This window comes from Choloepus didactylus, chromosome 7 (assembly GCF_015220235.1).
Source record: "Choloepus didactylus isolate mChoDid1 chromosome 7, mChoDid1.pri, whole genome shotgun sequence".
NCBI lineage: Eukaryota > Metazoa > Chordata > Mammalia > Pilosa > Megalonychidae > Choloepus > Choloepus didactylus.
In genome coordinates, this window is record NC_051313.1 from 37891512 (window position 1) to 37913788 (window position 22277).

A 22277-nucleotide genomic window follows, 5' to 3' on the forward strand; every position below is an offset into this window, starting at 1 on the left:
TGAAATTCCTATCAATTTTTGAACAAGGAGCCACACATTTTCATTTTGTAAAGGGCCCTGCAACTTACGTATCCCATCCTGTATCTAGCATAGTGCTTGACACACTGAAGATGCTCAATAAGTATATCTTGAATGAATAATAAATGAATAATTCTCCACAGCATAATTAATACACAGGTGACCAGGCAGACAATCTTACAAAAGATACATTATCATGAATTTCACATGCAGTGGGAAGCCCCACCTCCACCCCAATATATCTGGCTCCTGCTAACTCACATCTGTGATCCTCATAGCATAGTCACAACATTTTATTAACAATTAGGGAGAAGCTAAAACTGCCATTTTCCATGAGAGACGTAAGAAAACTCTCTCACTCAGGTATACAGATCTGACATAAAGACACAAATAAGATAAGACTTGGTGAGGGACAATGGAGAGAATAAGGGCCGTCATCCTGCACTGAGGACCATTGCAAGGAGAGGCTAGCAGTGCCGAAGTCAGACCTCATCTACTTCCCAGGTTCTTGTGAAAGTACACAACCACACATCAAACACATTCTACCACTAAATTCCATGATTAGGTCAATGTCAGACATTGATTTTGTTAATTTCTTAAGTTTGTGTGGGTATTTTGTTCATGGAGTGAGATATTTGGTTTTTCCCCCATGTATCTCTTCCTACCTGTGTGAGGAACAAGTTATCTAACCCTCTGAGACAGTTTCCTCATCTGTAAACTAACGATAATAAAATTTAGCTTACGCTGCTGTGATGATTAAAGGTATGTAGAACACCTACTATTCTGCCGTGTAGTTGCCTGCCACTCAAATAATCTCAATGGTTATACCAGGAAGAGGCAGAAGTCACCAGTGGAGTTTATATATTTATTACCATCTACTTAACATTCACTCAAAGACAAGTGTACTTTCCTTCCTTTCTTTACCATTCACTCTTTGTACTGAGTACCAGGACTTATAAGTCACTTAAGTGCTTTAACCTCTTGATATTTAACTTGAGCTGGCTCTTAATTACATAAATAATGTTATTATTAACCCTACTACTTTAGTAGGGTTAATCCTTTCCCATCTTATCCTTGCAGCCAGATGGACTTGGAATACTTTGTATTTTAAAAAAGTTCAAAAAACACTTTATAGCACAAGAAATAAGTATGATCCTTTGAACCTAAGCTTTATGTCTCTTTATTAGTAAATAATTGTATTACAATCTCCTTATGAACTATAAGAAATGAGCAAGTAGCTCTGTGGTGCCAGAATTGAATCATTGACCTTAGATAGGGCTTGCCTTTTGGGGATTTGGTGAGAAAACTATAAAACTGGGCCAGAAATTGAGAAGGTACTGAGTGGAGTTATAGGAGTTAAGATCATGATGGTGGGAGTAAGGATACGCCCTGGTATTTTTTTTTTCCAGTTTTTCACAAAGGAAAAGTAGCAATAAAAGATAAAAATGAGAGAATTGAATTCCTTTTCATCATCCTCATCATGATGATCTCATCCCTGGGTTCACAAAGCAATATCAATAAGAAACTGAAACCAAAGAGCTCCAAACTCTGAAGTGTGCATCAGTCTGATCATGTTAGAACTTAGAGACACCCAGGCTTTTGTGATGACCGTTCATCGTCCATCTGTCCATTCTTTTTTTTTCTTTGCTTTAGAAAAAAATTTTACTTAATATTTTGATAAACCCACCCCACATTCCTTGTACAGAAGTACAAGTGTTAGTTCTTACATTACTAATCATTGTACTGCTATAGCTAAATCAATTCTGGCCTTGAATTCTTGATATGTGCAGAGAATTTGGCAAAGATGTCCATTCCACCAGTATTTGATTCTGGGTGTTTTGGTGTAAGCTTTAAGTACTTTGGAGGGTGTGCCAGTTTGAATGTATTATGTCCCCCAAAACGCCATTATCTTTGATGCAATCTTGTGTGGGCAGACATATTAGTGTTGATTAGATTGTAATTCTTTGATTGTTTCCATGGATATGTGCACCACCCAACTATGGATGATAACTCTGGATAATTTCCATGGAGGTGTGGCCCGGCCCATTCAGCACGGGCCTTGATTAAAGTTTACTGGAGCACTATATGCTCAGACAGAAGGAACGTCCTGGGAGAAAGCCATGTTGAAACCAGAACTCCGGAGCAGACACCAGCCACGTGCCTTGCCAGCTAACAGAGGTTTTCCGGACCCATTGGCCATCCTCCAGTGAAGGTACCCAATTGTTGATGCCTTACCTTGGACACTTTATAGCCTTAAGACTGTTAACTGTGTAACCAAATAAACCCCCTTTTATAAAAGCCAATCCATGTCTGGTATTTTGCATCCTGGCAGCATTAGCAAACTGGAACAGAGGGCATAAGACTTCTTCAAGAAATTCCTCAATCTTATTTACATCTGTTTTGGCTTCATTTTTGAAAGTTATAAATGGTGGGTGGGTCCCGGGAGCCAAGTTCTGCAGGTCTGCAGGCTTCCTTTTCAGGTTAAGGGTAGTGACACTAAATACAATGCCTTTGATCCAAAGAATCATGAAAAGCCTCTGGAAAAAGGGGCAGTTTCCTCTGCTTTCACCATCACTGCCAGCCTTGACGAAGAGCTCGATAATGGACTCTTTGTCCTCCTTCTGCAGCCCATTCAGTGGCATCGACAACGCCATGGCCGGCTCAGTGGGCTCCACGGAGGGTGGCTGCTGCTGCCCCGGGGCTGCTCTGGCTGCCGGCTCCCCCCGCCCTGCACTTCCCTCGAGAGCCCGAGTCCTGGCACCGAGCTCTCAGCAGCCTAGGCTCCGCAACACCGCCCCACAGCCATGCTATTCATTTTATGCGACAGCAATTTGCAAGGCTGTATTATATACCACACACCTTGATAGGTGCTAAAGATACAAACTAAAGAAGTCATTGTCTTTGGCTAGTGAAACACAACCTGGCTTGGCAACCCAACTAACCACAACATCATATGTGGTTGCCCTGATCTCAGTGTGGGGGAATAACATTCGAATCATGAATTAGGAGCGTCTAATTCTGCCGGAGTTATGGGTGAGGAAGCCAGGATAACGCTTTGGTGTTTAATGCCCTTATGGACTCTACCATACTCTCCCAAACATGAGAGTGATGTATCTTCTGTTCTCTACAGGATCATGTTCTCCTTACAAAGCAGGAGGGCACATTAATTCTTCCATCTCTCCCCCACATTGCACAGCATCGTGCCCAATGGCATGGTTAAAGTTCAAATTGAGGCGACTTGAATTATAGAATGAATTGGGAAAAAATATTCATAAGTACAAGTAGATTGAAAGAGTGAGTAGTGGACAGAAAGGCAAGTCTTTCAAAGATAACAAAGAATTGGGACAAAACTATGAAGTTATTCATCTTGCAAAGAGCTGCTGAAATTCAGTCTTTATGGACCCATATCCTGACTGCCAGATGCTCAAAAATGATGACAGAACAAACGAATAGAATGGTCAAATTTATGATTGAGGCTTCTTAAAAAAAAAAGTGAATTCTATCAAACTACTTTTGATATTTTAAAAGGGGCCCGAAAGACTTGTCTAAAAATCATATGTGAACATGCCTAGTATCCTGGGCTAACTGACCTATTAAAACACAAAGATTCCTGCTAGCTCACATAATCATGGAGTGCTTCTTTCAAACTTATGAATCAAGCCCTCAGTGCGCATAGACAGTGAGGGAATTTTTTATGAATAGCCTCCCTATTATCATGGTTCATGACATTTTACAATGCAATTATTGTGGTGCATATCATAACATAATTGAGATTCTAGAGATGGAAATGGGAGGTAACAAGAGGGACAAAGTTACTCAAGAAAATGCAAATGCCATTTTATTTGCAAATTAAATTTAAAAATATAATTAAGTGGGTGTAGAGAGTGATTGAAGAATTAATTGAGAGAAACAAATTTGGAATATGTCTGTGATGGATCTCTGTAAAAAGAAATCCTTCTGCTCTGGCACACCTCTTCAGGGAGTAAAGCTCTTCCTGTTTTAAAACTCGAATGGAAACAGATTTTTAGGACATGTCAGAATGATTGGATTTACACTCTGAGGCCAGTTGGTGAACTTGTGAACTTGCCTGGACTTGAACAACAAGCAACGGGAAACTTTTCCAACCTGAGCTGCAAATCAATCTTTAGGCCAGAGTTTGTTTGTTTGCTTAACATTTCGCCTCCATTGTTTTATCTCTTTCTCTCTCTGCATCTTTGTCTCTCTCTGTCTCTTTGAAATAAATTTTAAATAAGTTGCTGACATGAAAGCACTTCCAAATACTTCTAAATATATCTAGAGGTATATTTAGAATGTAAATATATCTAAAACATCTCTAAATACTTTAGCATGTACCTCCTCAGAACAGTGGCATTCTCCTTCAGAACCACAGTATCATTGTCACAACAAAGAACCAAGCTGCAAGGATCTATATTCTATTTGCTTGTCTCTCAAATCTCCTTTGTTACAGAACAGCCCACCACCACTTTCGTTGCTGCTGCTACTGCTGATGTTGTTTTAGATTCCAGGACATTGACATTTTGATAATTCTAGGCCAGTTGACTTGAAAAATGTTCCACCAATTGGACGTGTCTGGTTGTGTCCTCATGATTAGGTTAAGATGAGACTTGGCCAGAATTTTTTAAAGTGGAGTACAATTGTGTTTACTGTTCATGTGTATCTTTGAATGCTTAAAAAGAAATAAAAAGTATAAGTTAGCTTTTTTAGATATTAGAAAGTATCAAAGAGAAGATAAAACATTGTTGATTTGTTTCAGTGCCAGATTCTTTAGATTAGATTAGGATGGTATATTCATGAGGTGTGTGTGAATCCTAAAATTTCTGACATGTTTTTAAGTGATTCATCCAGCCTTTAGAGATTTACTTAAAAACTCCCATTTCTTACTCCACTGAGATTTCTGAACTTGAGAATTTAGAAAGTGATTGTTCATTATCCAAAACCTTTTAAAAGAATAAAAGGAGTGGGCAACACTCTAAAGGCAGAATCTTAGTTACTGGGATAAAAGACAAAATTTATGACTTTCCCACTGATTCCTCAGCCAGATTTTCCCCTCCCCAGGACCCGCTTCTCCAGAGATTAATACATGCTTGAATTGGAGTAGTCATTTCCTTCCTTCTGTTCAGTGCCAGTTCTCAGAGGAAAACATCCATTTGCTCTTTGATTCTTGTAACCCAGAGACAGAAATGAAAGGACCCGCTGCTTCCTAGAGTATAACGATTTCATTTGGGGGGCCACAGAGCAGGAAAGAGAGTTTGAAGAGTGTGTCTGCATCAAGTATGGGTGTGAGAATGATTTTCCCCAGGTCCATTTAGCTGGCCTGGAGCCTGGAGTGAGCCATTCATCCACCTTAAATTGCACCACGAAGCAGAGATGGCCAAGGGAGAAGTCACTGAGGACCCTGCCACTTGTTTCCAGTTTTCACTGTGTCTCTTTGATGTTGGATTTCAAAGAAATTGATGCAGTTTTCTGTCTCCTCCCACAGGGGGAGTTTAAGCTTCACCTCTTGGCAGGTCAATACCTGGAAAGGGCAATAAACCAAAATGTGAATAATCTTCCCATAAAAAGCAAACAGTCGGAGCTACCCTCATACTGATATGGTCCTATAGTACCAGATGGAAAACTGCTCACAGTCTTTAGTTGTAAGCCTCATACCTAAGTACTGAGTGGACATTAAAGATGAAATTCTATTGGATTCTATTCAGACATGTGATACTCCAAAGGTAGAACCAAACAGATCCATTTTTGAGCTGAGAATGTTTACTTCTTACATTCAGCTTCAGGATGTAACAAAAAGAACCATGAAATAAAGCATATGAATAAAACCTGGCTGAGTTCCTTGCAAAATGAAATGGCTCTCTTTAATCATTTCCAGTTAAAAGCACATGAGTTGAAAGCAAAGAGATGTTTTCATTTGAAAAAAGGAGAAAATTTTGCTAAAGCCATATAGTATATTTGGCCAAATCTAGGGTGGCTGGTTGTCCCAGTGTGCCTGGGTCAGAAGGATTTTTCAGGACAAGGGACTCTGCTAAAACAGGGATAGTCGATCACCCTAAAAAACCTAAAATGTGCACAGCACCTAAAACATGGAATGCTTTACCCAGTCCAATTTTTATAATTTTAAGCTTATCTCAGAATCAGTGAAATGGAAAAGATACACTACTTGCTGGACTTAAATTGCAGAAAGCTCTATATAAGTACAAATGTCCAGGAATACAGATGAGTTAGGATTTAATATTATGTGCTTAAATGGTTTGGAAAAGACTAAGTACTCATGTCCATTTCAATAGCTCTTTGTGGTGCTTACCTCTAAAAAAAGTTAAAAACAGACTTTCATGCTCTTGATTTTTTTCTCTTGTGCTGAGAAAACATCCCAAAGTCTACAACTCCATTTAATTAGGCTTTCTAATGAATGACAGAGGAACCAACAGAGACACAGAAGGGAGTTTTTCTCTGATGGTCCCGTTGAATCAATTCCTTAGTCCTTGAATTCCATAGGATCCTTTTGTTAACAGTATCTACAGTAAAGAACTTCTTGTTCAGAAAATATATACTCCAATAAAATAATTAGAAAAAGAATCTCTACTCCAGCCAAAGCTCAGTATTCCATTATGAAGTTGATTCCTAAAGAGAATGTTCAACAGGAAGTGGAAATATTAGCATAATGTCAAGAATTTATAGGAGAGCCAAACAAGTCACAGAGGAAAATATCAAATCAAAACAAATTTATGGCATGTTGATAAGGATATGCTGTGTCTTCTTCATAAGAGGTTTGTGTATGACTTCTGCTAATTGTAGAATTACTAATCAGTTCCTCAATTATCATTCACTGAGAATCCAAATATTAGATGGTGTTTCATTAGTCAGGAAGACTTATTAAACAATTTGAGAAGCAAGAAGAGAACCGTAATTTATCAGGACAGCCATCAAGGTCCAAGAGAAGGTGAAAAAGGAAGTGACAACAGTGAGTATAAATCAGGATCAGTGAAATGGAAAACATACATTGAAGAATATTTTTAATCTGGAGAGCATCTGGACCTCCTAAATCTGGCTGCCTAGTGGTCTGAGTGCAAGGATGGGGGAGAAAGAGATTAGATAGGATAAATAGAAGAAATACTGTTGCAGTATAGAGTAATGAAGAGAATGGGATCTGGAGTCAGATGATCCTGGATTTAAATTCTGACCCTATTACACATAACTTTACTTTGCACAATTTATTTGACCACTTAAGCCTGTTTCCATTTATTAAAATAGGAATAATATAAGCTCAAACCATATTAAATTGCTGTTTTGGTAGGTCAAAATTGGTGAATATCATCAATTTCATTAGGTTCAACCTAGTTATGGGACCTTGGGCAAGTTATTTAACCCCTCTCTGCCTCCATTTCCTCTTCTATAAGATGAGGCTAATAAAATACTTACCTCATTGGTTTGCTGTGATCAGTAGTTTGAAAATCACAACCATTCATAAAAACAGCTTTGAGTACTAGGGCAGTTGGTTTTAAACAAGTCCTGGAAATAATTGGTAGATAGTTCAGTGCTCTATCAGCAACTCTTGTATGTAATATTGTCCTTATGTAGGTAACTAATAAATAATTGGATCATGATATTTGATAATATATATGAAGACAGTATTGTATGTGTGTATATATATACAAATATATATAGCACATATAGACTGATAAATATACATCTCAGTGTCATCACATTAATTAATAATAAAGTTGCCTTTTGTAATTTTGATTCTTTTATTTCACACTAATATATGAAATCATGGTTGATATTCAGATATATACGTATATATTTAAACCTACAGTTTTTTTTTAGCAGACAAGGAAACTGAATTCCAGGGAAGAAAAATGACTTCCTAGCAGACTTACATTGCTAGGAAGTAGAGGAATTGAGATCCTAATTACTTTTATAAGACGATGTAACTTACAAAGCATTTGAGACTCTTATTTCAGTTTGAGATCTCCCTGTTTGAACAGTTTCTCTTTCAATTAACTCACATTATTGATTATTGATTATTGCTGGTGACTCATTTCCTTTTAACACATCTATATATAAAAATAATAGGGCTGGTGGACTGCAAGCAATGTAGTTAAGTATGAATTGAGTACATAGTTGCTTGTTCCAATCCTCCAAATGGAATCTGAGTGTTTTAATGTGGAAGACCAACAGGTTTTAAGTTTGAGGTTTCATTTGAATCACAAAAAAAAGAAAAAAGAAAAGTGATTTAGCGCACTGGGGGAGTACTGTAGTTCAGAGAAAGGGTACTTAATTTAGTGGAGCCAGAAAGGGGAATGCAATCAGAGAGGGCTGAGAGAAGCAGTAAAACATAAACTTTGGAATAAGATCTAGATTTGACGATTTGCTTTGCCACATGCTATGTATATGACTATGGATAAGTTATTAGCTTTTTAAGGGTTTCCTTGTCTATATAATAACATCACAGAGCTATTGTGAGGATTAAACAAGATTATTCATGTAAAGAATTTAGCAAGAGGAAAAGGCATCAAAGCCAGTTTACTATTTCAGGAACCTGTGGGAAGGGAGAGAGAGGTTGGCGACTCTGGAGAGGGTCAATGACTGTAGTAAAGAGGTGCCAGAGAGTTCAGAGTGGGCTGAGGTCGGTGGTTTCATTTAGTGATCTAGAGGACTTCTCTGAAGTAAGGAGCATGGCATCCTCTGAGACTGGAAGACAGATCAAGGGGAGCAGTGTGGACGTGAGCAGAAGGGAACATGTAGATATCCAATTGGTGGTTGAGGAGGGCTTATCTGGGGTCCAGTTGTCCTCAGTGAAGGAGCACCAAGGTCATCTGCTGAGACAGAGGAAAGGGGCATGTGAGAGGAGGGTTGAGAGTGTGGAAAGCCTTTGAGGGAATTGGAGAGGGTGATGACAATGACAAAGTAAAAGCCTTGTCAAAATCTTCTGAAGGACCAGTTGAACTTGGAGACCAATTGTTTGCGGAGGCCCTGATCTGCTAGATTGTGTGGCTTTTCCTCCAAAGTGATTTTTTTCCTGAACATGGGAGTAGAGGGGGCAGATGGATTCAGAATTTGGGTTTTGCTGGCCAGAGGCAGTGAAAGGAAGTGGAAATCGAGAAGACTGGCAAGAATACATTTTCAACTACACTGTTCAGGCCAGAAATAAAATGAGGTGCTTGCACCAATTGTTGGTGAGTTTCATTTCTCCCTGCTCCATCTCTTCCACAGCCCCAATTCCAGACCATGTATGGCAGAAGTTAAATCATATGACCAGAAAATTTCCTAGAGAGTTCAAGTATTTTGCAGTGTTGGATCTTTGACCTACAAACACTGCCCCTGGTGTATAAGGAAATGAACTTTTAAATCAGATCCTTACAGTAAAACATTGAGAAATCAAGAAATGTACACTAACGTCTACACATCACATGGAGAAAATGGATGGGTATGCCTCTAAATTCAAAATAAATATTTATGGTATGGCCCTCAGAAAGAATCCTCCCCACCCCCATCTATCACAGTCCAGAATGTGGCCAGATTAGAAATCAGTGACAGAAATGGCACACTTCCTTGCCAAAATAAAATAATCTTAGAATAGGAAAAGAGGTGAAAAACTATTTAAATCACCTTTTTAATATCCAGAGTAGGAAACTGCAGTCCAAGGAAGTAAGGCATTTTGTAGCAGAGTTCAGGACTAGAATCTAATCCTGCTCTTGTATCCTCTATCTCTCAAGTAAGAATTTAACACTTTTTTTTTTGTTGTTTCTTTCTTTAAAATTGTTGATATGTATCTTATTCTTAAAAATTTAAAAACAAATGGAGTAAAGCAGTTTGGAAGCTACCCAGAGACATTGTTCAGGAAATATTTGCAGACACTGATAAATTGGACTGGGTCTTGTATTATAAGAAATTGTAATTTTTGCAAATTTAATATAACTAAAAGCAGGGCTTTATAAAGAGGCAGTGTGGCTTGGACTAAAAGCCTTACTCCAAAACTTACTACCTGAATAATTGAATTATTGAGTCAGCCTCTCTACACCTCTATTTTCTTTCCTGCAAAATAGGTACAATAATGCTATTTTACAAGGTTTTTATGAAAATTATATGCAAAGTACTTGACAGAGAATAAGAAATGTAAGGAGTTTTAAAAAGAATGGCCATTATTATTATTACTATTGTTACTAAAATGTTTGCTTAAATTTTTTGTGATAACAGAGAGAACACACATTGAACTTCCCAGTTCAAAAGACCCTGGGGCTGATAGCTGCCTCCGAATCATCAGGGAAAACATCACATATTTTTAATCTGGAGACTCGGCTCACCTCAAGAACATTGACCTTCAACTGCCAAGGTTTATGTTAAAGTTGTTTCATTTGCATTTTTATCACAAACAGAGGGGGGTGTGCTCCCTGAATTTGCCTCTCTCTAGGTTTTTTGCCTCTAGAGTGTAAGGTAGTTTCCACCCCACACCCATACCCCATAGTACTCATATCTTGCCTCTTTCATAGCACCCAGCATAATTGTTCATTTTTGTCTTTGTTCTTCAATACATCATGAACACCTCAAAGGGAAAAAACACCAATCCATGCATATTGGTATTCTACTCACATTGGTACTGGTACAGATAATAAATATTTATTGAGCAGTGAATAAATAAGACAAGGTCCCTGTCCCAGCCTTGCTTTGGAGTTCAACTCTTCACAACACTCAGTTCAAGCTCTTGATTAGCTAATTGGCACTTCAGCTGATTGAATTGAGTTTTCCTTACTTAAATCAGAGAAACAGGTACTCTCTGCTTCTCTTCCATCCAACATGTCCTTATTTCCTTCCAGTTCCTTGGGCTTTCCTGTCCAATTAGAAGAGTCTTTGAACAAGAAAGGAATTACAAAAGAATTAGGCTGCCTGGGACATATCCCAGCAAAATTTAGGTGTTCATGATATAGTAGAATGGAGTGCTTCATTTAAGAAATCAAATTCCTCAATATACCAAAATGCAGTTAGTTACTAGGTCAACAACATGTACAATATGATTCAGGATAAGTTAGAAAACAATATGGTTTCCCCATGTAGGTGAGGGTGTACGCTTAGAAAAGAAAGGCTTCAAGGGCATCAGCCCCTCAGGGTCTGCTCCTCAGATGTAGGAAGGGGACTCAACTCTTCAACAGCTAGGCAGATCATAAAGAATGAAAAGTAAAGTGTCACTCTTCCTGGAGCAGGAAACTAACAATAAAGAAAGTCCTCTACCACATACATTTTTGTGTTATCTGAGGTGTGAAAACAAGGAGAGAGGCTAGTCGGTGGACTGTAAACTGGGGCATTTTGCAGATAGACCACAAATTGTCCTTCGGTTTGCCAGAGGCGTGAGTCTTTGAGACTGTCAGTTCTCTTATTTGGGCCAAGGTTCCCCCACACCTTCTCTGGCGGTGGCGGAAGGACTAGAGATGGCAGAATGGAATCAGCTGTAGGGTATGTGCCACTGCTGGAGGAGCTGGAATAAGTGGAGCCAGTACCAAGGGTGACCTGAGTTTCGGTGGCTCCTAATGAGGTCTCACAACACAGGACAGGTTGGCTAAGGGGTTCGGGGCCTGCCTACCATCTCACAGCAATGTGTCTCAATAGTTTGCTCCTAATCTACATAATCCTGCCACAGTCCCCACTTTATATTTACCTAACATTAATCTTTTTTTTTTCTAAATCACTTTTGATGGTGCAGATCATTATTTCTCAAGGGATGCCTCTGGCGGCCTTCCAGAATCTCCAAATTCCAGAATGCAATTACAAGTCATTATTTTTCCTCTCTTTCCTCGATGAGAGGCTAAGTAGATACTTGCACCCCAACATTAAATGTAGTTGACAAGTGGCCAATTAGGCTTACTCATTCGCTAAGAGATTTGCTCCCACACACCTGCCTTTGTCAAAGCCCGTGAAATTCAAATTGAGTGCAAATTGCTACATGCCATACACCCTCAAAGGTAACTTGTAAATTCTGAAAACCTCAGTGTTTGGTCTGCCAAGATCCGGAATAATATTCAGTCAAGTCTGAGAGGCTTGAGTGAATATTTATCAGGTAAGTGTCAGTATTCTGCTAGTTTGGGGCTCTGTATTCGTTAAATATTCATCATTCAACAAAAATTACTGAGCCCTGACTGTGCCTGTAAGATACAAAATTGAATAAAATACAGCCCCTTGCCCTTGAAAACTATGCAATGTACTGAGGGAAGATTATATATATATATAAAAATATATATATAACAATACAGTGAACAAATTGCCATGGGCCAGAATTGTTGGGTTTGGTTTTTAGGAGAGTATTTTTTTTTTTTTTAAGTTAAGAGCCTAAGAGCAAAAAAAGAATAAAATTTTAAAAATTAGAAAAATAAAAAGATGGACGTAATGCAGATTTATTTTTATTCCTCCTGGAACCATAGTAAACCACTTTAAAGAAACTGAGACTTGGAAAGGGTGCACTGTGATGCCATTTCCTAGTGATTGAATAAATTCCATCAGATAACAAGTTTGGACTAACCATGTGTAAGCCATTGTCCTGGTTTGTCACAGTACTGGGTGAGAAGATGATGCAGCAGAGTCCACGGCCAGGGTCAGCTCTGTGGATAAGTTCCCGTGATTTGTTGCAACAAAACTAAGCTCATGAGATTCCTTTGTAAACTACTTTATCTAAGAAAATCTTTTGTTATGAGAGAGTGTTCACAAGAAATTTATAGAATACTTTTATTTCTAGCTTAGAGCCTGAAGCCGAGGGTCATAGGTGCAATATGATGGTTGTGGTGAAGGACAAATTAAAATAATATAACACATTTTTATGATGACTTAGGTCACACAGTACTTTTTAAAATAACAGCTTTACTGAGATATAGTTCCCATTTAAAGTGTACAATTCAATGGTTACTATATTCACAGAGTTGTACAACCATTCACCAAAATCAATTTTAAAATGGTTTCAACACCCCAAAAATATACTCCATACCCATTTGCAGTCACTCTCCATCCACCCCCACCAACCCTCCTGAGTCTTAGACAACCACCAATCTACTTTTTGTCTCCATGAATTTGCCTATTTTAGACAATTCACATAAATAGAATTATACCTGTGGTCCTTTTTGACTGACTTCTTTCACTTAGCATAGTGTTTTCAAGATTCATCCATGTTGCAGCATGTATCGGTACTTCATTTCTCTTTATTGCCAAATAATATCCCATTGTAGGGATATACCACATTTTATTTAACCATTCATGATGGACATGTGGGTTTTTCCAATTTTTGGCTATCATGAGATTCGTGTATAACTTTTTGTGCAGACATATGCTTTTTCCTCTTGGGTATATACCTAGGAGTAAAATTGCTTAGTCATACGTGAACTCTATGTTTAAACTTTTGAGGAATGGCCCCACTGTTTGTCATAGCAGCTGTACCATTGCACATTCCCACCAGCAGTGTATGAGGTTTCCAATTTCTCTACAACACTCATTATCTGACTTTTTTTATTATAGCCTGCCTAGTGGGTGTGAAATGATGTCTAGTGGTTTTGATTTGCATTTCCCTGATAAATAATGATGTTCAGCCTCTCATCATGTGCTTTCTGGCCATTTGCTTATCTTCTTTAGAGAAATGTCTATTCAGTTCTTTTGCCCACTTTTACCTGGATTATTTGTCTTTGTATATGGCACTTTAAAAGTTTACAAATATTTTAATGTATATTATTTCAAATATCTTGCATAACCCAGTGCTATGGATAGTATTATCATTATAATACAAGATTAAAAAAAAACAAAAACTGAGGGTCAGTGACTTACTAAGGCCACTCAGCTATCAAGTAGCAAAGCCAAAACTTGAATCTAACAGAGGGACCTCCCCTGCCATAACCATGAGCTCTGGGGAAGGAAGGAATTCAGTTTTCCTTGTATCCCACCTGGCCCTGACTGGACAACTCATGGATTGGTAAGGACACTGATCTCTTAATTATAAATCAAAAGTGTCCAAATGTTGCTAAATCAAATGACACTAAAATTTCTACTCTAAAGATAATTCTCCAGGAGAGTGAAGCCAGAACATTCAGAGTCGGTTGTGTGATAACCATTCAGGAGTATTCCACAGGACTTTGTCATGAAGTCCCGTGAGAACTTTGCCATTTGGCAAGTCATCTTGCTGTGCCCATCAATGATTCTAATTTTACACTGCCTTCTGAAGTCCAACAGATGCCCTGTTTTGTACTCCATCTCAAGATGGAACTTAATTAACTTGCTCAGGATTATAAGAATTTTCAGATGCTTCTAGATGCAGCAGGTAGGTCATTCTATGGAGTCAATGAAAACCATCAGAAATGGTGCCTGTGCTGGTTTGAATCTATTATGTTCCCCACAAAAGCCATGTTGTTTAATGCAATTTTGTGGGGACAGACTTAGTCTTTTGATTAGGGTGGGACATTTGATTAGGTTGCTTCCATGGAGATGTGACCCACCCAACTGTGGGTGAGATCTTTGATTAAATTATTTCCATGGAGGTGTGGACCTCGCCCATTCAGGGCGGGTCTTGATTAGTTCACTGGAATACTTAAAAGAGGTCAAGAGCCAACACAGATGCTGACGCTTGGAGACACTTGGAGACGCTTGGAGATACAGACAGAAGGATATTTGGAGATGCTAAGCTGAGAAATGAAGCCAGAGTTTGCCCCAGAGTAGCTAAAGAGAGGACCCCCAGATGCTTAGAGAGAAACACCCTGGGGGAAAAAAGCAAGGATACACAGGAGCTGAGAGAGAGAAGTGAAGACAGAAGCCCAGAGACATTTTGGAGAAAGCCATTTTGAAACACAATCTGGGAGCAAAGGACCAGCAGACACCAGCAACCTGCCTTCCCAGTAGATGGAGGTGTTCCGGACACCATCGGCCCTTCTTCAGTGAAGGCATCCTCTTGCTAATGCCTTAGTATGGACATTTTTATGGCCTTAGAACTGTAATGTAACCTAATAAATCCCCTTTATAAAAGCCAATCCATTTCTGGTATTTTGCATAATGGCAGCTCTAGCAAACCAAAACAGTACCCACAATCTACAGAGTTCCAAGACACCTTACATGAAATAGAAATCCATGTCACTGAGGGAACATGGTAAGCCTTGTGCTGATTTTCCAATGGTATGAAAGTTAAGCATTAGAAGGAAAAACACGTAATAAATTGAGGCATGGAATAGTAAGGAAGAAAAACATGGGTTCTGGAGTCAAAAAACGTGAGTTCAAATTAAGGTAGGTCTCTTGTAGTATGAACTTAAGTAACTTGGTTATTTTATCTGAGGCACAGTTTCTCCTCTGTAAAGTGTGAAAACAGTACCTATCCTACCTTTCAGAAATGCCACAAAGTTAAGTGCATTGTGTATGTAAAGTGTCTGGTAAATCATACCCAATAAATTGTGCCCTGTTTGTGAGGATCTTTGTCACGCTAGTTCTATTTGAAAGAATTAGCTCTAAAAGAAGGGAGATTTTTCTAGATCCATGTACCAAAGGGCATATTTTAATATAGTGGGGGGAAAAAAGATAGTTCAAGGCAGTAAGAATGCCCTTGGGAACATGGCATATGACTTGATAGCATCCCTGGGAGGATCTATGACCTTGAATAAGGATATGAACCTATGATACTAAAAACAAACAAAAAAAAAAGCAATGCTTACATGGAAATGCATTCTGTTTTGTTTTTCTCCTTCTTTAAACAATCCATCATTTATTCTTTCAACAAGACCTGGCATTGTCAGTCTTTCCCAAATTATGTTTTTATTGCATAAGAAATGACAGATACACTTTATTACTGACATAAAAATGGAAACGTGCCCTTGCAAGATAATATTATCTTCAGGATTGGTGTTAGGGTACACAGATTCCAACACATTCCTGGAAAAAAAAGAAAGCTTTAGCCCCGTTGACACCCTTAAGAAAACATGTTGAAGCCTCAACTTTGGGCTCAACATAAAGAATTGCAAGCAAGTTAATCATAAGTCTTTATGGAACCTGTTTGAAAGATGTTTAATATGCCTCCAAAACATTTCAAAAAGAAAAATGTAAGAACAAAAACTGACCATAAACTTTTTTTGCTCATTAGTGAAGGTGAACATAATTTTATATATGAATTATTTGTATTTTGTCTTTTGTGATATGTATGTTTGTGACATTTGCCCATTTTTCTATTATGGTGTTTATCTTTTTTCACATTATTTAGAGTTTTAAATATTAGGAATATTAATTTACTTATCAAATACATAGCAAATATTTTCTAAGTTTTTTTTTTTTTTGCCTTTTAGTTTTATGAATCTTGTTGACGCAGAGATGTCCTCCATTATAATGTAGTCAAATCTGTCTTTTCTTTACAATCTCTTTCATTGAAACAGCGCTCTCTTCAAATGTTATTTTATAATTCTTTCTAAAAGGCATCTAATGCTACAGAAAGGTATAGGAGGGTGAAGACTGAAGAACAGCCATTGGATTAAACTGTTAGAATGTCTTTTATCACTTTCTGGGAGCAATTTTTGTGAACTTGTGAGCTTTGACCCCAGATTGCTGGAGTATCAATAATAAGTACAGACTAACATTTCAGAAGACTTTGCATGAATGGAAATAGACATGATCAAAGTCTATGGGTGGGAAGAATAAAGAGCTGCGCTGAGGATGTTAACTTCAGTCTTCCACTCTGGCAGGTACGATGTGCCTGCAGATAGACAGTATTCTTTCCTCATTGAGGCAGTGACCCTCTTTGGTGATTCAGTCCAGCCTCAAAAAGGAATTCCATGACCTATATGAGGAAAGAAAATGGAGGTTATTCATCATCACAATAATGGTAAATAATGATCTTGAAAGCTTTTGAAGCATTTTTCCACATTAGTTCATTTTAGCCTCAAGCATCAAAATGAGACAGGTGGAGAGATATCATTATCTCCATCTACAGAAGAGAAAAAGTGAAGTAATTGACAAAGCCCAGCAGAGTACCCCAGTGTGGAATATCATACTATATTCTTATCCTCAGAGGCATAGAGTCATGTGTGAGACAAGATACATACAAGGAACAATTAAGATTACTGAAGAGAATACAGACTAGTGTCAAATTAAGTACAATGAAATACTATAAAGATGGGGAAACGGAGAAAAGTCACGTTAATGTTACCTAGACTATTAGAGGAGAGTTGATGGAGATGTTACTATTTCAAATGGGAGTTAGATTTTGGCACGTGAAGAGAAAGAAGACACTGTAGACGGAAACAATGGAAAAGCATTGAGATAGAAATGTGGGAAAGAAGGGGTGGGCCATGAGGAGGTTGGCATGATGGCCCTAGCTCTTGTTGAGAGCAGGATATTGGATAAAGTCAGAATTGAAGGACCTAGAATATCAGGCTGAAAAATGTGAAACCAAACCTTCGAGCAATGGAGAAGGATTGCAGTTATTTTCAAGGGTTAGGTCAATGGTGAAAGAAATGCTCTTTAGGAAGAGTGGAAGGAAAAGATGGTGGAAGCAGGAAAAAAAATAGTTAAAAGACTAACAGCCATCCACATGCGAAGTGATGAAGATTTGTGATAGTAGTGGGGATAGAAAAGCCCAGGGGTAAATTCAGTTTCAGAGATGCTGAAGGAAACTTCTTCCTCTAGCATGGAGAGACTCCAATGCCAGTGAAGGAAAATCAGCAGAAAAAGCATTTAACTTAAGAAATAAAATGACTGGGGCAACCCTGACATATACTATTTGGGTAAAAGATGGAGAACAGGACCAGATGAAAGATGTACCTGCCACCAGGCCTGCATGTGGCAGGTACCTGACAAATGCTTGTCTCCCCTCCCCTTCCAGGACCCTGGACCTGCTTGGTGGTGCCGGGTCAGAGGTCACAGCTGCAGATGACACCGCTTAAGAGGTTATTGGTTTAGACTTGATAACTAGGACTGTGAAAATAGAAGAGCCCTCAGATACAACAATTATCAAAATTAAATGAAAATTAGAGGTCCAAGGAGTACAATTTGAGGAGCATTCACAGTTAAGGGAGAGGAGAAACTAACAAAGGTGATTAGGGAGTAGGGGAGAGTCATAGTTTCCTCTGAAAACTGCACAATTACCTCTTCAAGCATCAGGTGTAAAGCCTCATATTCACTGTAAAGGGTGTGAAGGGTAAAGTAAGTTGAGAGAGTAGAGTTAATTCTGCCAAAGAGACCCATCTGAAAGTGAAATAGAGGTCAAAACCCCACTCTAGCATGGAAATTGGATACTGCCAGATGTTCCAGTGCTACGGTATAGTTCAAAAAGGGCAGAATTGACGGATTATCAACCATGCCAGCTGCTATTGCAGAATTTATGTTTTCTTTATGGTGTGAAATGTACAATCATAATAGAAACATTAAAAACCTGTGTAGGTTCAAGGAACGGTATGTAACAATATAAATCAAAGTTCACTGTAATTAATAAAACCAACAGCAGAGGGCTCTCTTCAACGCCTGGCAAACTCTCAGGCAGAGAAACAGCATGACCAGGCTTTTTATTTTTTAGTAACTTCTGGTAACAATTTAAAAATTCCATACAGAATGGGGGAAAAGAAATTATGTATTTGAATATAAATTAGAAATATGGTATTTAAGCCTTCAGGGCCTAAGCCTCCTTTCTTCAAAAATTTCTTTTTTCCAGTTTGCTTTTTTGCTAATGAGAAAATTTATCTGAAGTAATAAATGCTGTGATTTGGGGTAGTCTAGGTGTAAAATGCCTTAATAAAGTACAATAATTTTGTTTGCTTCTATAAAGTATTTCAGACTATCCACTGGATGACACACAGATAACATTTCTATAAAATTGCAATTTTTGACCTCTGATCCCTGTATCCAAAGGCACAAAATAGAAACACAAGAGAGCTTCATTCTGCAACCAGGAATCGTGAACAATTTGGGGACTGGGGAGAACTGACATTTGGTTAAACTCCAAGACGTTTTTAAAAGAATCAAAAGCGTATTTATATTTTTAAAAAATATTTTAAAAGTAAAGAGTTTAGAATCATTTACAGATCTCACGTCACTATGTGGTATACTTTATGTAGGTTATCCATATTTACAGCCAGCCATTTTGAACTTGTTAGAAAAAATGTATAGGTAAAATTCAGTAAGCTTTGACTCGAAATGTTGTGATTCAATTTGCACATTGTTCATAGAAAGTAAAATGACTTTCAAAGACCAGTTTTAAAGCTGGTCTAGTAGGGCACTCATTTTGAATACTGATTTTTTTATTTTTATTTAGATGCATATCTCTGTTGGTATCTTTGGAGTCATCAAGATAAATCATTAACTACACTAGGAGTCAGCAAAAATTTGGCCCAGTGTCTGTTTTTGTACAGCCCACAAGCTAAGAATTGTTTTTACATTTTTCAATGGTTGGAAAAAATTCAAAAGAAGATAATACTTTATAATACATTAAAAGTATATGAAATTCTAAGTTCAGTGTCCATTAAATTTGAATTTTATTAATAAAAAATTTGTTGAATTTTGTTTTCTCTCTTGCCATATATGTATTTTTATAATGTCCTCAGTTTTGCCTCTTGGCCCAAAAAACCTAAAATATTTATCATCAGGGTCTAAATAGAAAAACTTTGCCAATCTCTATATGATGACATTATTCAATACTCTTTGAGTTCTTTCTATCTAATTACAGGCAGTGGTTCCCAAAATTATCTGCACTTTGGACTTATCTGGGTAACTTCCAAAAATACTGTTATCTGTGTCTCAGCCTGAGATGGTGATTTAATAGGCGTGGTGTTTGGCCTGAGCTCCAAAATTATTGAAAGATCTCCAGGTAAATTCTAATGTGATTTAGTACTTTGGCAAATTCAATCTACCGAATTTCAGCTGGACACTCCCTACTGTGGACAAACTTCTATTCCTCTTCCTTATTCCCCAGCACATTGCCCATCCTAGCCAGCTACTCCAAACCCTCCCAACTCACCTTAAGCCTCACATTTGCTCTGCACCATTTTCTCTGGCTCCATTCCTCCAGGCAAGTGACCTCCTCACCATCTCAAGATCAAGGCCAACCCAGGACCAAGTTCACCGATTTTATTTCCTGAGTGTTTCTTAAATCCATTCTCTTATCTCCAGCCTTCCCAGAGGGAAAATACTATAGTGGTTACTAAGAGGTTTACATCAGACAGATCTGAATTTTGAGTTCCTGTACCACTATTTGAAAAATGTGTAAACTTGAGCAAACTATTTAATTAGGTTGAACATCAATTTTGTCATACATAAAGTGGGGTAAAAATGATACCAACTTGATAGGGATATTTATGAGGATTAAATGACATTTGCTTGCTATTCAAAGAGTGGTCTATCACATTGGCATCACCTGGGCACTTGTTAGAAACGCAGAATCTCAGACCTATTGAATCTGAAACTGCATTTTAACGAGATATCCTAGTGATTTGTGTGCACATTAAATTTGAGAAGTATTGTGCTAGAAAGCTTTAATTTCTTTCCACTCCCAAGCTGAGTTAACTGTCTCTTCTCAGCCTTTGTATAATTCCCAATAAATATGAGGCTAGCAATACTCTTGAGGAACAGATTTTGTGTGCAAAAAGAAATTTGTTTAAGTTAAAATAAAAATTGATCTGTCATAGAATAATTTGAAATCACAAGAGACTGGAGCTGCAGGATGGGGAGGTACCAAATTAAGAGGTTCAGGGTCACCTTCATGTAATTTAGGAAAAGATACTCAAAGGAAAAGATACTTTCTCTGAGCAGGCACAGCCCCACAGGTGCACACCTGGTGAGCTAACGAGGTCCTTACTCATTAGAGAAAGGTGTGCCTTCCTCCAGGTTCATGCTACTCTGTAGTGGAGCACATGGCTTTCCAAGTACAACAGGGACTCTGCCAGTGGTCCTTGAGCAACATGTGGCAACCCTGAGGTAAGACTGACAGAGCGAGGTGGCTGTCCTCTCCTTCACTGCAGGCTCTCCTTGTCTGTGGTTCCACATGCTGTGCCTTCTCCACAAGCAGTTATGAAATTTGGTCACATCTTCCGACACACCCCAGCTGTCTTTATTGTGTCACATTCCTTTCTCCCTCACTGGGGGACTCCTCTGGGGACAGTTGCCCTGCACTCTCATCTAACTCTCCTGGCCAGTTCCTAGGCCTGCAGCAAGTACTTGTGGGAGCCACTTCAGTATGTCTTGTGAAGGGCAAATGTCAATGGCTGGGTAGTAAGAAGTCCTGGTAACTGCTTCACCTGACAGTCCCCTCCACAACATGCGAGTGCATGCACATGTGTACTTGTGAATACACACACATCATCATTATCACCATCATCATCTCCTCCCAATTGTCTTTTTCCCTCATCCAGAGGCTGTGCTAACCCTGCTCACATTCAATCAGATAATGAAGTGTCAGTCTCCCCTTCTTCAGCCACCCCCAAACTTACAGATGATTCTCTTGGACTGTGATGGTTAAGTTCATGTGTCAATTTGGCTGAGTGATGGTACCCACCTGTCTGGTCAAGGAAGCACTGGCCTAACTGTTGCTGTGAGGACGTTTGTGGCTGGTTAATAAACCAACAGGCCAGTTTATTAAATCATCAGTCAATTGGCTGCAGCTGTGACTGATGACTTCATTGAAGGGCGTGTCTTCCACAATGAGAGAATTCAATCAGCTGGATTTAATCCAATCAGTTGAAGACTTTTAAGCGAGACAGATAGAGGACCTTCACTTCTTCTTTGGCAGACCAGTGAGGTGTTTCCTGAGGAGTTCATCAAAGTTGCCAGTTCGTTTCCTGAGGAGTTCATCGAACACGTTTGTCAAAGTTGCCAGTTCACTTCCTGAGGATTTCATCAAACATCTTCATTGGAGTTGCCAGTTTGCTGCCTGCCCTACGGCATTTGGACTCATGCATACCCACAGTTGCATGAGACACTTTTATAAATCTTGTATTTATAGATATCTCTCATTGATTCTGTTTCCCTAGAGAACCCTAACTAATACATGGACCTCCCTTTCTTGACTTCTGCAGAGGTGACAAAGAGGAAATGAGCCCTTTACTTTCCTCAAAGCTTATTTTTCTTTTTCTTTTTTTATTTCTTTCTTTCTATTTTTTTCTTTTTTTTTTTTTAGGATCTCACAACTTTATTGAACTATTCATGAATCGGGCATCATCCCAACCAGAAAGTAGAAGGGAGCTCCAAAGAGTGATAGAAAGGGTAGTATTTATAGACAGGCTGATACTACCAACAAGGAAGCTGGGAGTATAAATGGCTCC

The 22277-nt window shown here is 38.5% G+C and overlaps 1 protein-coding gene across 1 annotated transcript; it reads right to left on the reverse strand.

Annotated features, from left to right (window-relative positions):
* Nucleotides 1-1770: 1770 nt before the first annotated feature.
* On the reverse strand, nucleotides 1771-2672 carry LOC119540532 (chloride intracellular channel protein 4-like). Its single transcript, XM_037844636.1, has 2 exons — nucleotides 2374-2672; nucleotides 1771-1885 (listed from the first exon to the last, which is right to left on the reverse strand). The coding sequence occupies exons 1-2, from the start codon at nucleotides 2670-2672 to the stop codon at nucleotides 1771-1773; spliced, it is 414 nt and encodes a 137-aa protein (XP_037700564.1).
* Nucleotides 2673-22277: the final 19605 nt, after the last annotated feature.